Here is a 17,175-nt window from a genome sequence, read left to right on the forward strand (position 1 = left end):
AAATTGTGTCACTGCACTCCAGCCCAAGCAAAAGAGTAAGACCTGTTTCCAGAAAATAATAATAAACAAACAAATAAATAAATAAATAAAATAAAGGCTGAATGTAAATGCTATAAATCATATACAAATGTAATTGTATTTTCTATAGCCAATCTCATCTGGCTTTCAATTCTCCATTCTTGATTGATAAGACAATAAAAAGCTTAAACTTGTTTATTCATTTTCTAGTGTAAAACAGTCTTTTTGAGCTAATGTTATTTAAGTCTCTTCAGGATTTGAGCCTCAGTGAACTCTAAATTCTTCCCCTTCTCCACTTTTTACTTCTTTTCCTGGGAAGTGAACCAAGTTTTTCGAAGTCTTACACTCAGCCTCTGGGAAAAAATATCTGATCTTTTACTGAGGTTTTAACTTTCCTGCCTTGTTTCAGGGTGTCCCTTGGTGTCACTGTTGAGCCAATCCTTACAGGTCCATTGGGGATTCTATTGGTAGCTGCCGCTGAATTTTGCCATCCTGACACGCACTGCCATCTTCCTATAATGTTCTGGCAACTTGTGGCCTCTCTGTCTAGATATGAAGCTGTTTGTGTTTCTCTTCTTTTCTTTTCTTTTCTTTTCTTTTTTTTGAGATGGATTCTCGCTCTATTGCCCAGGCTGGAGTGCAGTGGCAGAGTCTCTGCTCACTGCAATGTCCACCTCCTGGGTTCAAATGATTCTCATGCCTCAGCTTCCCAAGTAGCTGGGATTACAGGCATAAGCCACCACTCCTGGCTAATTTTTTTTTTGTATTTTTAGTAGAGATGAGGTTTCACCATGTTGGCCAGGCTGGTCTTAAACTCCTGACCTCAAGTGATCTGCCCACCTCCACCTCCCAAAGTACTGGGATTACAGGCATAAGCCACCACGGCCGGCCAGCTGTTTATATTTCATTAGTTCCTCCAGAACTTACCTATCCCCTAACTAGGACACAAGCACCATTTGGATTCTCCAGCTGTTTTGCATGAGCTCTGGGAAATCTGGATGTTGTCTCTGGCCCATTTGTCTGGACACCAATTTGGCCATTTCCAATCTATGGCTCAGAGAGACACCATATTACCCTGATGCTGAACATGAGGGCTCTTTAGGGAACTTAAGAATGCACTAAGCAAGGATCCAGCCTGCTGTTCTGGGATTACCCCCATTTATCTGCATGTCTCTACCATATACTCCCACCCCTGAGATTCATCTCCTTTCCCCCTAAAGTGCAGGGCCAGGAAAAGCAAAGACATTTAAATCAGATTTCATGCTAATCAAGTTCTTATTCCCCAGGCTCCTCCTCCATGCACCAGATGTCTTTTCTTTTCCTGGGCAGTAGAGGCTTTCTTTATGTTATACCTTTACCTTTTCTACTCTCAGGTTAATTTTTTAAAATTTTATACAACAAACTTCAAGGTTTGTATCCTTATAAATTCCACTCTGTATTCCAATTTTCCAGATGTGGATATATATACTATATATATATGTGTGTGTGTGTGTGTGTGTGTATACGTGTGTGTGTGTGTGTGTGTATAAAGGCCAGTTTGGTAGTTTGAAAAAATCCTTTTATCTCAACACAGCTTGAATGTTACAACTTAAAAGCATATGTTTTCAAATAATTGTCTTGCTATTGACCTTTAAAACTATTTTTTAAACTAAAAGGTAAATGTGAATGCTTTTTTTTCCATTTTTTGTTTGTTTGTTTGTTTCTGAGACAGAGTCTTGTTCTGTTGCCCAGACTGGAGTGCAGTGGTGCGATCTCAGCTCATTGCAACCTCCGCCTCCTGGGTTCAAGAGATTATCCTGCCTCAGCCTCCTGGGTAGCTGGGACTACAGGCACATGCCATCATGCCCAGCTAAATTTTTGTATTTTTAGTTGAGACAGGGTTTCACCGTGTTAGCCAGGATGGTCTCGATTTCCTGACCTCATGATCCACCAGCCTCAGTCTCCCAAAGTGGTGGGATTACAGGCGTGAGCCATCGCACCCGGCCATGAATACTTTTTTTCCCATTGAATCCGCTCTCCCCCCAATACGCCCCAAAATTGACCTTATAGGATAGTCTCAATCAGAAGGTTGTGAATGGGAAATACGAAGGGAAGTGGAGAAAGGAGACGAATTACAAAGAAGGGAACTTATGTTGTATACTAACATGATAAAAATGATTATTGAATGTTTACTATGTGCAATGCAATATGACAGATGTTCTCTATATATTGCCTCATGTCAACTTTTATTTTTTACTTTAAAAATACAATGAGCTCCAATAAAGCTGCTGCCCATCCCAAGACCTAAAACATTACTATACCTTGTAACTTCCTATAGACTCCTAACCTACCCCATTCCCTGCCTGCCTCATTCTAGAAGTAATCATATTTAGTTTTGTTTAATTTACTTGTGTTTTAATAGTTTTATAGGCCGGGCATGGTGGCTCATGCCTGTAATCCCACCACTTTGGGAGGCCGAGGTGGGCAGATCACTTAAGGTCAGGAGTTTGAAACCAGCCTGGGCAATATGGCAGAACTTTGTCTCTACTAAGTGTACAAAAAAAATTAGCTGGGCATGGTGGCACATGCCTGAAATCCCAGCTATTGAGGAGGCTGAGACAGGAGAATCACTTGAACCCAGGAGGTGGAGGTTGCAGTGCGCCATGATCACGCCTCTGCACTCCATCCTGGGAGACAGAGTGAGATTCCATCTCAAAAAGTAAATAAATAAATAATAACAATAATAGTTTTATAAAAATATATATACACAACTATAATGTAGTCTCATTATACATTTCTATATAAATATATATTATGGATTATATATCTATATGACATATATTTACCTAGATAATGTATCATTAGTTTTATCTGTTCTTAAACTTTGCAAAAAGTATACCATATTATGTTTACTTCTGGAACTCATTTCTCACTCAACATTTTACCAAAATTCATTCATTTTGGCTATAATTTATTCACCATCAATGCTGTATAATATCCAAACTTGTAACTTACACATTTACCCATTGTCCTATCAATGGGAATTTGGGCTGTTTTCAGGGTTTTCGCCATTATGAACAACAGTATTATGGAACGTCTTGGACTACAAATATTGAAAATTTCTCTTATGTATAAACCTAGAAATCAATTGCAAGATCAGAGGGTAGGTGAATGTTAAAATTTACAATATAATGTTAAATGTTTTCCAGAGTAGTTCTGCCAGTTTACATTTCCACCAGCAATATGAGGAAATTCCATTGATCTATGTCTACTCCATGCTTTTGTCAAGCTCATTCATATCTTTGCCCCAAATCATATCTCATTGTCATCTTGATCTTCTTTTCCCTGTTAATGAGGTTGAGCATCCCTTTGTATATTTATAAGCCCTGTGGGTTTTCTGTTCTGTAAAATGTTTGTTCATGCCATTTGCCTGTTTTTCTATTTAATTGTGGCTTCTTTTTCCTTACTGATTTGTCACCTAACAGTATTGCAAATATCCACCAGCTGTGATGTGTCTTTTCACTTTCTTTAATGTGCCTTAATGAAGAAAAGTTCTTAATTTTAATTTAGCTGAATTTATTAACCTTTTTTATTATGATCAATGATTTTATGCCTAAGAAATTCTTTCCTGCCCCAAGTTCAAAATACCTGCACTTATATTTTCTCACAAAACTTAAACTTTTGTTTTTGATGTTTAAATTCTTAATCCGTATGAAGTTGTGTGTGTGCATGTGTGTGATAACAGATCCATTTCCTTTACTTTTTTTTTCCAAACGGTTAACCAATTTTTTCAAGCTTTATTTATTGAACAGATTCCATTTCTGCAGTAAGCTGCCATGCCATCTCTATCATGTCAAAGTTCTTCATCTGCATGCATCTATTTCGGGCCACTCTCTTTTTTTTTTTTTTTTTTTGTCAGACAGGGTCTCGCTCTATCTTCTAGGCTGTGATGTGATCATGGCTCACCACAGCCTCAATCTACCAAGCTCAAGCAATCCTCCCATCTCAGACTCCCAAGTAACCAGGACTACAGGTGTGCGCCACCATGCCTGGATAATTTTTGTATTTTTTGTAGAAACAGGGTTTTGCCACGTTCCCCAGGCTGGTCTTGAACTTCTGGGCTCAAGAGATCTGCCTACCTCAGCCTCCCAAAGTGCTGGGATTACAGGCATGAGCCACCATGCCCAGCCTCAGGCCACTGTCTTCTATTTCTTGGTCATGTTGTCTATCCCTGAACCAGCACCCTACAGTTTTCTAGATTTTTAATAAACCTTTGTATTTCTGAAGAAACACCCTGCTTCGTATAGTTCTTTAGCATTGCTTTGGATATTTTTGGCCTTTTGTTCTTCCATATAAATTTCCGAACCAATTTATTAGGTTACCAAAATGTCTTTTTAGATTTTTATTTAAACCATATTAATTCCATGGCTCAATTTTGGGATAATCAGTTTTTTTAAAAAATTAAGGATTCTACAGGAGTCAATCTTGAGATCTCTTGCAAGTTCCAACATTTACTAGATGCGTGACCTTTAATAAATGACAGTTTCTCCAAATCTATTCTCTTCATTTGTAAAGGCATTTCATATGAAGGTACAGGTAAAGTACCTACACCACCACTAAATGCCTGGTGGACAATCAACAAATAACTTTTATCATTTTCACTAATAGTGTTGCAATCTAATGAAAACAATATTACTTGTAAATAATGAGCCATAATCATGGTTACACAATAAAAATTGATAATTGAACAAATTGCACACATTTAAAAATAAATTAATTAAGCCTTCTTATCTCTGAACATGATGTCTCTCTACATTAATTTAGAAGATTATCTTTGGTAGCTTTCAGTCAAGTTTTTTTTTTTTTGCTTCCTTCATAAAGATCTTGCAAATCTTTTGTTGTGTGTCAATGACATCTGTTCTCAGGATTTAAATATAAATACAGAATATTTAAGCTCTAGGGATTGAAAACTGTCAAGAGAATCTGTAAAAATTTACTTTCTGGAGTTTTTTTTTTTTTTTTTTAATTTTTACTTTGTTTTTGAGACAGAGTCTCCCTCTGTCACCCAGGGTGGAGTGCAGTGGCACCATCTCAGCTCACTGCAGCCTCAGCCTCCCTTTAATCCAGTGATCTCCAGAATAGCTGGACAACAGACACGTGCCACCATGCCCGGCTAATTTTTTTTTTTTTTTTTTTTTTTTTGAGGCGGAGTCTCGCCCTGGATCTCAGCTCACTGCAAGCTCCGCCTCCCGGGTTTACGCCATTCTCCTGCCTCAGCCTCCCGAGTAGCTGGGACTACAGGCGCCCGCCACGTCGCCCGGCTAGTTTTTGTATTTTTAGTAGAGACGGGGTTTCACCGTGTTCGCCAGGATGGTCTCGATCTCCTGACCTCGTGATCCGCCCGTCTCGGCCTCCCAAAGTGCTGGGATTACAGGCTTGAGCCACCGCGCCCGGCCGCCCGGCTAATTTTTATATTTTTTTTGTAGAGATGGGGTTTCACCACGTTGCCCAGGCTGGTCTTAACCCCCTGGGCTCAAGCGATCACCCTCCCTGGCCTCCCAAAGTGCTGGGATTACAGGTGTGAGTCACCATGCCCAGCCACTTTCTAGAGATTTTTAAGAAACATTTTAGGGAAGTGTAACATATATACAGAAGAGTACATGTATAAAAACTGTATAGCTTGATTATCACACAGTAAACCCATCCATATAAAAAATAAAACATCACCAGCATCCCAAAGATTCCCTCATGTCCCCTGTCAGCTACTACCCTACACCCCTCCACAGGTACCTCCTGTCCTAATAAATGGTAACCTTTTGAACACTGTATTAGGAATTGTTTGCAGCTGGCAAGTAGAAGCACTAACTCTGGTACACCCTGCCATCTTGTTAAGCTTTTCTATTTATTAAATCATTTGTCTGTGTGTATTCACAGGTGAAAGAAATAAGGTTTAGATGGTGAGGCATTCTGCTCAAATCCGGGCTGTATATCAGAGAAGAGCAGATTTGAATGGTGGTCTTATTGATTTTATTCTGTTTTGCTAAATTATCTACTTTGCATTTTTTCACTGAAGTTAGGCAGAAATTCAGAATCCTGGTTTCTGTTTCTCAAGAGGCATATGTACATGAAACTTTGTTCTGCCCTTATTTTGAGTTCCTCTGCCTGCTGGAGGACAAAGCTTCAGCTAGATCCGCAGCAGAAAGTGCCTGTGAGAATGAGAAATTTGTAGTCCCAACAACATGCAATGGTTAACCTGGGATAAACCACTAAAGATGCTATGAGGCTTCTTTTATTGTGCCTACCTTCTATTTTAGAGAGACCCATATTCGGGAAATGCCTTTCTGCCTGGTGAAAGCTCCAGTGAGGATGAGGAGCCTTTAGCAGAATTGTCAAAGGAAGAATTGTGCGCCAAAATAAAAAGCCTGAAAGAAAAACTAACAAACACCCGGAAAGAGAACGGCCGACTTCGACAGTCTTTGGTCATGCTTCAAGGTAAACGTTGAAAACATTGACATTTTAGATAAAAGGGAAAGTATATGATCAGTGGAAAGTATTGCAAATTAGCTGTCAAGAATAAAAAAGAAAATCCATACCTCTGGGAACTCAAAATTCACAGTTTTAGAAAAAATCACTGATTATATAATTTAAACACAGAAGCACTCTATTGAAAGATCTAGCTTATGGCTCAAAAAATTTTAGATTCTCCTACAAAATACTAAATATTGTATTCATTTAATAGTGTTTAAGAGACATTTATTGAGCATTTAATATACACCACTCACACTGCTAAGCCCTAGAGAGAAAAGATTGTTAAGACAGAGCAAACATGTTAAGATGCCCATGATGTGCTTAGGTCACCCCTCTCTGCTAGGGAAATCTCTAGAGAATGGAGCTTATTGTGATTCTTTATGAAATCACTGGAATTAGAGTCTATAGAGTACACCTTCATTTTTTTCTGTTGGGAAGAGTGACTTGGGAAAATAATAGCATTCCACTGGAAAAATATAAAGAAGAAAACTCACCACAAAATACTCCAGTGTCTGGAAAAAAAAATGAAAAAAGGAGAAAGAAGCATAAGCAAATTAAAAACTACTTGGCTTAATGCCTTTTTGTAGGATCCTATGTGATGTTCATGTGTTTATTTTTTCAAAAATTATGCTTTCCATTTGTAGTTAAGCACTATACATTATTTTATACAGCTGAATATTTTGTAATTAGGATACTATGTTGGCAGCACTCAGTTGTAAAACAGTAAATACACAGAACATTTTTAAAATAAGTCCTTCCAGTTGCTGTGTACAGAATGAGTACAAGTGGTACAAGAAAGTGAGGCAGAACCACCAGAAAGGCCATACAATCGTCCAGTCTCACATAGTAGCCTACCCTATAACAATGGCTTATGAAAATAAAGAGAGTGGTTCACAATGCATTTAGAGACAGAATAGTAATAAGAGACAGATAGAACATGGTGATGAATGTGGTTGAGAGTAATGATTCACATCCTTTCCTAAGAATATTTGTTAAATTAAAGTCTTCATACTTTTAAGTAGAAATAGTCACATGTAAGAAGAAAGATGTTATTCAATTAACAAGCCATTACCTCTTTATTTCTTCACTTCATTTTTTTAATTTTTTTTGTTTGTTTTACAGAGACAGGGTCTCACTCTGTTGCCCAGGATGGAGTGCAGTGGTGAGATCATAGTTTACTGCAACCTCAAACTCCTAAACCTAAGCAACCCTCCTGCCTCAGCCTCCTGAGTAGCTAGGACTGTAGGCATCCACCACCACACCAGACTAGTTTTAAAAATTTTTCATAGAGATGGGGGTCTCGCTGTGTTACCCAGGCTGGTTTCGAACTCCTGGCCTCAAGCCATCCTTCTGCTTTGGCCTCCCAAAGTGCTGGGATTACAGGTGTGAGCCACCGTACCTGGCCTTATTTCTTCATTTTAAATATTATGTTTTTAAAACTGATGTTTTCTTTTGACTAGTTTTTTATGATTTCCAAAGAATAGATAATTCCCATTTTTACATAATCTCTTCCAGAACTTAGCATAGGATGAAAAGCTAGTTTATAAAATTAGCATGAATTGCTAGTTAAAAGCATTAATCTTGGAGCTATAGACCTTGGAGTGAAGCCCAACTTTGCTTTAAAACTTTGGCCATATTATTTCACTGTGCCCTTATCCCCCACTGCAATTTCCTCATCCAAAAAGCAGAGGAAGGCAATATATGACTTCCTTGTGGCTATGAGAATTGAATGAGCGAATTAGTAGAAATGCTTACCCAGTACCTGGCACAAGAGAAGAACTCAGTAATGGTAGTTATTACTGCTGTTATATATTTTTATTGACACCTGACACATAATCCATTCCCCAAAAAACTGTAGGCTAAATTTCATTATAAATATAGAAGAGAAAATTTTAAATAAAGCGTACCAATCAGCTTCAATAGCATATGAAAATAATCACTTACTATGACCAGTTTCTTCTCTCTCCCAGGCTCCAAATTGCCATTTCATTTTCTTCTCTTTCTGCCCATTCCCAGTCTTCTTAACTCTCAGTTGATGGCTTGACTTCTTACTTCACTGAGAAGTGGGAGGACGTGAAGCCACGGCCACCTCCCTGCACCTGTGCTTCTATCCCCCTTTACTTCCTATTATTCATGAATAACCTATCCTTGTGAGTCTCAATCTCCTTCAGTGCCCCAGATCCCATCGCCTTTTTTGTAATCAGGTACATTGCTCCAGAGATTCTGACCGTCTCCTGCAAGATCAGATTTTCCTTCTCTAATGAATCATTCCCATTAGTATCAAACATACTATTATTTCTCCCATTAAAAAAAAAAACCTCACTTTCAGACCATTTGCTTCTCTACCTTCTGTTTTTCTCCTTCCTCTTATGGAAAAACTCCTTAAAAGTCTTGACTATACACACTCTATTCAGTTTCCTCCGTTATTCTTTCTGGATCCCACTCCAATTAGATCCTTTAATTTCATTGTAATTTCTCTTCTCATGATCATCAGTCATCTCCATGTATTAGCTTGGTAGGGCTGCAGTGACAAAGTACCAAAAACTAGGTGGCTTAAACCACAGAAATTTATTCTCTCACCAGTATGGAGGTTGGAATTATAAAATCAAGGTGTCAGCAGGGCCATACTCCCCCTGCAGGTGCTAGGAAGAATCTGTTCAGGCTTCTCTCCTAGCTTCTGATTGTTCCTTGAATAAATCAGCATAACCCCAATCTTCACAGGATGTTCTCCTTGTGTGCTTCTCTCTCTGTATCTAAACCTCTCCCTTTGTATAAGAACACCAGTCGTATTATATTAGGGCCCACCCTAATGACCTCATTTCAACTCAATTACATCTGTAAAAACCCTATGTCCAAATAAGATCACATTCTGAGGTAATAGGGGTTAGTCTTCCGACACATCTTTTTGGGGGACACAGTTCAATCATGATATTCTGCATTGCTAACCTCAGTAGTCATTTATCAATTGTCATCTTAAGTGTCCTGTTACCAGCATTTTGACACATTTGGACAACTCTCTGTCCTTGAAAAAGGTTCTTTACCTGCTTTCCAGGATACCAAATTCACCAGCTTTCCTCTCATATTGTTGGTCTTTCCATCTTATTCCATTTAGCTGATTCATTATCTCATCCTCTAAGTATTTTATGATTCCCCTGGCTCCGTACTTGGACTTTTTTCTTTTCTATCTGCGTTCATTCTCTAGATGACCAACTCCAATAATATGGTGTAAATATCCATCAATGAGGCTGGGCGCAGTGGCTCACACCTGTAATCCAGCACTTTGGGAGGCCAAAGAGGGTGGATCACTTGAGACCAGGAGTTTGAGACCAACCTGGGCAATGTGACGAAACTCCATCTTTACTCAAAATACAAAAATTAACCAGGCATGGTATTGCACGCCAATGGTCCCAGCTACCTGGGAGGCTGAGGCACAAGAATTGCTTGAACCCGGGAGATGGAGGTTGCAGTGAGCTGAGATTACATGACTGCACTCCAGCCTGAACGACATAGCGAGGCTCTGTCAAAAAAAAAAAAAAAAAAATCAGTGAGCTATGATTGTCAGATTTCTATCTCCTGCCTGGGCCTCTTTAACTCATCGTCTAACTGCATGCTTGACATGACTGATAGGCTAACATGTTTCAAACCACATTCCTCACCTCCCTCAACCTGTTTCTTTCTTCCTCATCCTAGCTAATGTTAATTTCATTGTTCAAGTTCCTTAAGCCAGAAACTATGTTATCTTCATGTTATCTTCTCTTTCTGTATTTATTTTACACCCCACACTCAGTCCATTAGCAAATCCCACTAGCTTTGCCTTCAAAATATTTCTGAAACTCGATCCCTTTTACCACCCCTACTGCTGCTACTCTGGTCCTAGCCACCATTACCTCTCATCTGTATAATTAAGGTGGCATTGTAACTTGCATCACTACTTCTGTCCTTGTTCATATGAGGTCTATTCTCAACACAGCAGTGAGAATGATTCCGTTAAATGTAAACCAGTTCATGTCCTCCTGTGCTTAAAACTCTCCAGCGAATTCGTACCTCACTCAGTATAGAAATTAAAGTCCTTTTATGATCTTTGGTTCCTTACATGATCTGGCCACCTCCCCTCCACTTAATTCTCTGGCCTTGTTTTCTACTCCTCATCCTCTCCTTCTCTGTGATCCAGACAACTGGACCACTTACTTTCCCTCCGAAGACATCAGGCATGATATTATCTTCAGTGTCTTTGTGCTTTCCATCCCCTCTGCCCAGAATGTTCTTCCTCCAGTTATCCATAGGCCTTGAACCCCCACTTCTTTCAGATCTTCACTGCTAATTCAACTTTTCCCTGATCTTCCTCCCATCTACAATTTCAACCTTTCATCTCCCAGTTTATATTATCTTCCCCTGTTTTGTTTCCTTTTTGGCACTTGCAAGTCTGTGTAATCTACTATGTATTTAATATTGGCTATCTCCACATGTCCCCACCACATACACACACACTAGAATTTAACCCTAGAAACGAAGTAGTAAAGTTGGCAATTGACTGGACTTGTGGCAGCAGAAGTCAGGAACTGCCTACTGTCACTGCAGTGTTCATTTCTGCATTTATTCATTTTATTTATCTATTTATTTTTTGAGACAGATACTCTGTCTCCCACGCTGCAGTGCAGTGGCACCATCTCGGCTCACTGCAAGCTCTGCCTCCTAGATTCATGCCATTCTCCTGCCTCAGCCTCCTGAGTAGCTGGGACTACAGGCGCCCACCACCACGCCTGGCTAATTTTTTGTATTTTTAGTAGAGACGAGGTTTCACCATGTTAGCCAGGATGGTCATGATTTCCTGACCTCGTGATCTGCCCACCTCCGCCTCCCAAAGTGTGCTGGGATTACAGGCGTGAGCCACCGCACTCGGCCCATTTATTCATTTAGTAAATATTTATAAAGTCCCTACTATGTGAAAGGGGCTATTCTAAGTACCTAGGAAACTCAATGGACGAAACAGTCAAAGATTCACGCTTTCATGGAGTGTGTGTGTGTGTTTGTGTGTGTGTGTGGCAAGAGGGGATGGTTAAAAAACATACAAAAGATAATTAAGTAAATTATATAGTATGTTGGATGGTGAAAGGTGCTTTGGAAAAAATAGAGGCTGCAAAAAAGGATTACATTTTGAGGGAGAGGGAATGGCTTATAATGTTAATGGCATGGTCATAGCAGGCCTTCTTGTAAAGCTACAGTTGGAACTAGGAAGATAACAGAAAGTTGAAATCTCTTGTATAATACTATTAAGAAAGGAGTCTAAGGGAAGACTATATGCTGATTATTTACTTTGTTTGCAATAATGTTCCTAACTCTTTAAGAATCAGGGCTGTTTCTATGTTTATAAAGCCTGGTAACTAAGAAAAATGGCAGAATGAATATGCCATTCTAGACATTCAGGATGGCAAACGTGTGTGTGTGCTATGTGTGTGTGTTAAGCATTTAATACATATCTTGTGCACTACAACTGACCAACACAATAGGATGTGAAAGAAAATAAGTGATATATTTATTGTACAGAAACGTATTAAATAGTCAATATTTATCATGTGTATACCTAAGAAAAACAAAGCATCAGCCAAAAACTTGACTCTTGTAAGTAATGACATTTTAGTAAAGAATGAAAAATCAGTGTTTTTAGACTCCGAAAAACAACCGAAAATGGATTAAAGACAAACGTTAAGACCAGAAACTGTGGAACTTCTAGAAGAAAACATTGGGAAATGCTTCGTGGCATTGGTCTGGGAAAGGATTTTTTGAATAAGACCCCAAAAGCGTAGGCAACAAAAGCAAAAAAAAAAAAAAAAAAAAAGACAAGTAGAATTACATCAAACCAAAAAGCTTCTACACAACAAAGGAAACAATCAACAGAGTGAAGGGACAACCTCCAAAATGGAGAAAATGTTTGCAAACTCTGCATCTGACATGGGGTTAATATACAGAAAATATAGGGAACTCCAACAACCCAATAGCAAAAAATCAAATAATTCTGTTTAAAAATGGGCAAGAAAATTGCTGGGTTCATCAGCCCACTCCCCTGAAGTCATGGTGCAGCAGTTTCCTCTCTGCTTCACTCACAGGACCCAGACAGGTGTCCAGGTATTAGGAGCACCCCCTCACCTGGTTCAGCAGCCTCAGTTGCTCCCTACCCTTCTTGGGCATAAATCTTGGTGCAATGGGACTCTCTCCACTCCATGCCCAGGCAGATCTCCAGGTATTCAGAGCACCTGCTCATGTGGATCAGGAGCTTGATTCACCCCACCCTTTCTGTACAGAGATTCACGGAGATTCTGCACAGTGATGGCATGAAGGCCATCTCCGCTTCATGCCCAGGCAGATCTCCAGGCATTTGGAGCACTTGCTAAGCTGATTCAGCAGCCTGAGCTGCCCCACCCTTCTTGTGCAGAGAACCAGGTGCAGGGGGATCCTTATTGCTCCACATTCAAGCAGATCTCCAGGCATCTATTGCACTCACTCTCCTGGATTAGTTTAGGACACCTCCCTCATGCCTGTGCAGAGAGCTTGGGGCCAAGGAGATTTCCCAGCTCCACATCTAGGCACACCTCTGGGCACTTGGTGGCCACCCACTGGATTCCCCCTCAGTACTGATGCTTGTGCCTGCTATCAGGGGACCTGTAGGTGGACCTGTCCATCCAGCCCTGCCCATTTTGGTCCCTCCTTCCCCTGCGGATAAGCAGAGAGCACAGACCACTGTGTACTCTACCAATCAGCCCATTGACTGAGACCACAGAGAACTTCTCTCAGTAAAACAAGGATCAAGTCCATACTCAGCCACTTTGGTTGCAGCCAGCTCTTACCTATAAGTGCCATGTACTGGCCTGTAGGTCAAACTGCACAGCCCAATATGAAACCTGCCAACAGAAGTGCATAGACCTACAGAAACGAAGCCAAAAGACCCTACCCAGTATTCACTACAACCACAGGGAGAAAAGGGAAAGAAAAAGAAAAAACATTTTAGGGAAAGAAAAAAAATCATACCCACATGAAAAAGAAAAAGAAATCCAGAGAACACCTGTTACATCCTCTACAAAATGAACATCACCAAGACATATAGTCACCAGACCCTCCAGGGTCAATGCTAAAGAAAAATTCTTTTTTTTTTTTTTTTTTTTTTGAGACAGGGTCTCAGGGTCTCTGTTGCCCAGGTTGGAGTGTAGTGGTGCCATCACTGCTCACTGCAACCTCCACCTCCCGAGCTTGGGTAATCCTTCCACCTCAGCCTCCCAAGTAACTGAGACTACAGGCATGCACCACAATGCCTGGCCAATTTTTCTATTTTTTGGAGAGATGGGGTTTTGCCATGTTGTCCAGGCTGATCTTGAACTCCTGGGCTCAAGTGATCCACTACCTTGGCCTCTCAAAGTACTGGGATTATAGGCATGAGCCACTGCACCTGGCAAGAAAAAAAATCTTAAAAGCCACTAGAGAAAAATATCAAAGGGAACCCCATCAGGTGAACAGTGGACTTCTCAACAGAAACCTTGCAAGGCAGGAGATGTTAGGGGCCTATTTTCAGCATTCTTAAAGAGAAGAAATTCCAACCAAGACATACATATCCTGACAAACTAAGCTTCATCAGTGAAGGAGAAACAAAATATTTTCCAGACAAGCAAGTGCTAAGAGAATGAGTTATTACTAGACCAGCCTTACAAGAGTTTCTTAAGGGAGTTCTAAACATGTAAACAAAATAATGATACCCACTACCACAAAAACACACTTATGTACATTTTCCACAGATACTGTAAAATAACCACATGAAACTACAAAGCAGCCAGCTAACAACTTTACAATAGGATCAAAACTTCACATATCAGTATTAACTTTGAATGTTAATAATCTAAATGCTGCACTTAAAAGGCACAGAGTGGTATGTTAGAGTAAAAAAAAAACAAGTAGACCTCATATGTAATGACACCCATAGGCTCAAAGTAAAGGGCTAGAGAAATATCGCAAATCGAAAAAAACAAAGAGCAAGGGTCATGATTCTTATATCAGCTAAAACAGACTTTAAGCCAACAATAGAAAAAGAAAGGACAAAGTAGAGCATTACATAATGATAAAAGGTTCAATTAAATAAGAAGACTTAACTATCCTAAATATATATGCACCCAACATTGGAGCACCCTGATAAATAAAACAAGTACTCTAGACCTATAAGAAGACTTAGACAGTCATACAATAATAGTGGGGGACTTGAAAACACCCCACTGACAACGTTAGACAGATCATTCATGCAGAAAACTGACGTAGGAATTCTAGAATTAAATTGGACATTTGATGAATTGGACCTAAGAGACATCTACAGAATATTCCACCCATCAACCACAGAATATACATTCTTCTCATCTGCTCATGCAAAATATTGCAAGATTGAACACATGCTTGGCCACAGAGCAAGTCTCAATAAATTCAAAAAAATTGAAATTGTATGAACCATACTCTCAGACCATAGTGGAATAAAAATAGTAATAAATATCAAGAAGATCTCTCAAAACCACACAATTACATGAAAATTAAACAACTTGCTCCTGAATGACTTTGGGTAAACAATGAAATTAAGGCAGAAATTTTAAAAATTCTTTGAAATTAATGAAAAAGAAATACAACATACCAAAATTTCTGGGATACGGCAAAACCAATGTTAAGAGGAAAGTTTATAGTACTAAACATTTACCTCATGAAGTTAGAAATATCTCAGTGATCTAACCTTTACACCTAGAGAAACTAGAAAAACAAGAAAAACCCCAAAGCTAGCAGAAGAAATCACTAAAGTCAAAGAGGAACTAAACAAAGTTGAGACCCAAAAATCCATACAAAGAATCAATGAAACTAAAAGTTTTTTCTTTGAAAGGATAAACAAGATTGACAGACTGAAAGCAAAATTAACAAAGAAAAGAAAACAGAGAAAATCCAAACAAGCACAATCAGAAACAACAAAGGTTACATTACAACTGATACCACAGAAATACAAAAGATCCTCAGAGACTATTATGAACACTTCTACATACACAAACTAGAAAATCTAAAGGAAAAGGATGCATTCTTGGAAACACACACTCTCCTAAGGTTGAACCAGAAAGAAATTGAAACCCCAAACAGACTAATATCGTGTTCTAAAATTGGACCAATAATAAAAAATCTGCTGGGCACAGTGGCTCATGCTTGTAATCACACCACTTTGAAAGGCCAAGGCGGGAGGACTGCTTGATCTCAGAGTTCCAGATCAACCTGGGCAACAACACAAGACCTTATATATATTAAAAATAAAAAGAATTAGCCAAGTGTTGTGACACGTGCCAGTAGTCCCAGCTACTCAGGAGTCTGAAGCAGGAGGATTGCTTGAGCCCGAGAGATGGCGGCTGCAATGTGCTGTGATTGCATCACTGCACCTGAGTGACAGAGAGAGACCCTGTCTCAAAAACAAACAGCAACAACAACAACAACAACAAAAACTACCAACTAAAAACACCCAGACCAAATGGATTCATAGCCAAATTCTACCAGACATGCAAAGAGGTGCTACCAATTCTACTGAAACTATTCCAAAAAATTGAGAAAAGGACTCCTCTCTAGCTCATTCCACAAAGCCAGCATCACTCTGATACCAAAACTTTGCAAAGACACAATTAAAAAAGAAAACTACAGGCCAATATCCCTGATGAACATAGATGCAAAAATCCTCAACAAAATACTAGCAGTTCAAATCAAACAGTGCATCAAAAAGTTAATTCACCACTATTAAGTAGGCGTCATTCCTGGGATATAAGTTTGGTTCAACCTACACAAATCAATAAATGTGATTACTACATAAACAAAAGTAAAAACAAAAACCTTATGATCATCTCAATAGATGTGGAAAAAGCTTTAAATAAAATCCAACATCCTTTCTTGATAAAAACCCTTAAGAAACGAGGCATCAAAGGAACACACCTGAAAATAATAAAAGCCACCTGTGACAAACCCACAGCCTGTTCATACTGAACAGGTAAAACCAGAAGCATTGCTCTTGAGAACTGGAACAAGACAAGGATGACCACTGTCATCACTCCTATTCAACCTAGTACTAGAATTGGTAGCTAGAGCAATGAAGCAAGAGAAAGAAAGAAAATGCATCCAAATAGGAAAAGAAGTCAAGCTATCTCTCTTTGCTGACAATATAAGTCTATACTAGAAAACCCTGAATATTCTGCCAAACATCTCCTGGAAATGATAACAACACTAGTAAATTTTCAGGATACAAAATAAATGTAGGGCAGACGTTCTTCACCGAGAGTCGCCAAGGTCCTGCTTCAACAGTGCTTGGACAGAATCCTGCGCTCGTTCCCCCCACCCCCGCCAGCCGCCCATAACCAGCCCTCCGCCGCCTCCTCACCGCACCCTGGGACCGTCGCAAGGCATCCGCCGCCGCTCCAGCGCCGCGTAGCCACCGCCACCGCCATGACTACCACGTCCCCCTCGCAGGTGCGCCAGAACTACCACCAGGACTCAGAGGCTGCCATCAACCTCCAGATCAACCTGGAGCTCTACACCTCCTACACGGGCTAAATGCAATGGAGTGGGCATTACATTTGGAAAGAAAAAATGTGAATCAGTGACTACTGGGAC

At 39.7% G+C, this 17,175-nt stretch overlaps 1 protein-coding gene across 3 annotated transcripts in view; it reads left to right on the top strand.

The window, feature by feature from the left end:
• BEND6 (BEN domain containing 6) overlaps positions 1-17,175 on the top strand; it is a 73,291-nt gene that overhangs the window by 33,768 nt on the left and 22,348 nt on the right. For all 3 annotated transcript variants that reach the window (XM_033217524.1, XM_033217526.1, XM_033217525.1), the window contains exon 3: positions 6,312-6,489. In XM_033217524.1, the coding sequence (XP_033073415.1) occupies positions 6,312-6,489 (178 nt within the window). The remainder of the gene's footprint in view (positions 1-6,311; positions 6,490-17,175) is intronic.

The sequence above is a fragment of the Trachypithecus francoisi genome, unplaced genomic scaffold, assembly GCF_009764315.1.
Source record: "Trachypithecus francoisi isolate TF-2019V2 unplaced genomic scaffold, Tfra_2.0 Lachesis_group10, whole genome shotgun sequence".
Classification (NCBI taxonomy): domain Eukaryota; kingdom Metazoa; phylum Chordata; class Mammalia; order Primates; family Cercopithecidae; genus Trachypithecus; species Trachypithecus francoisi.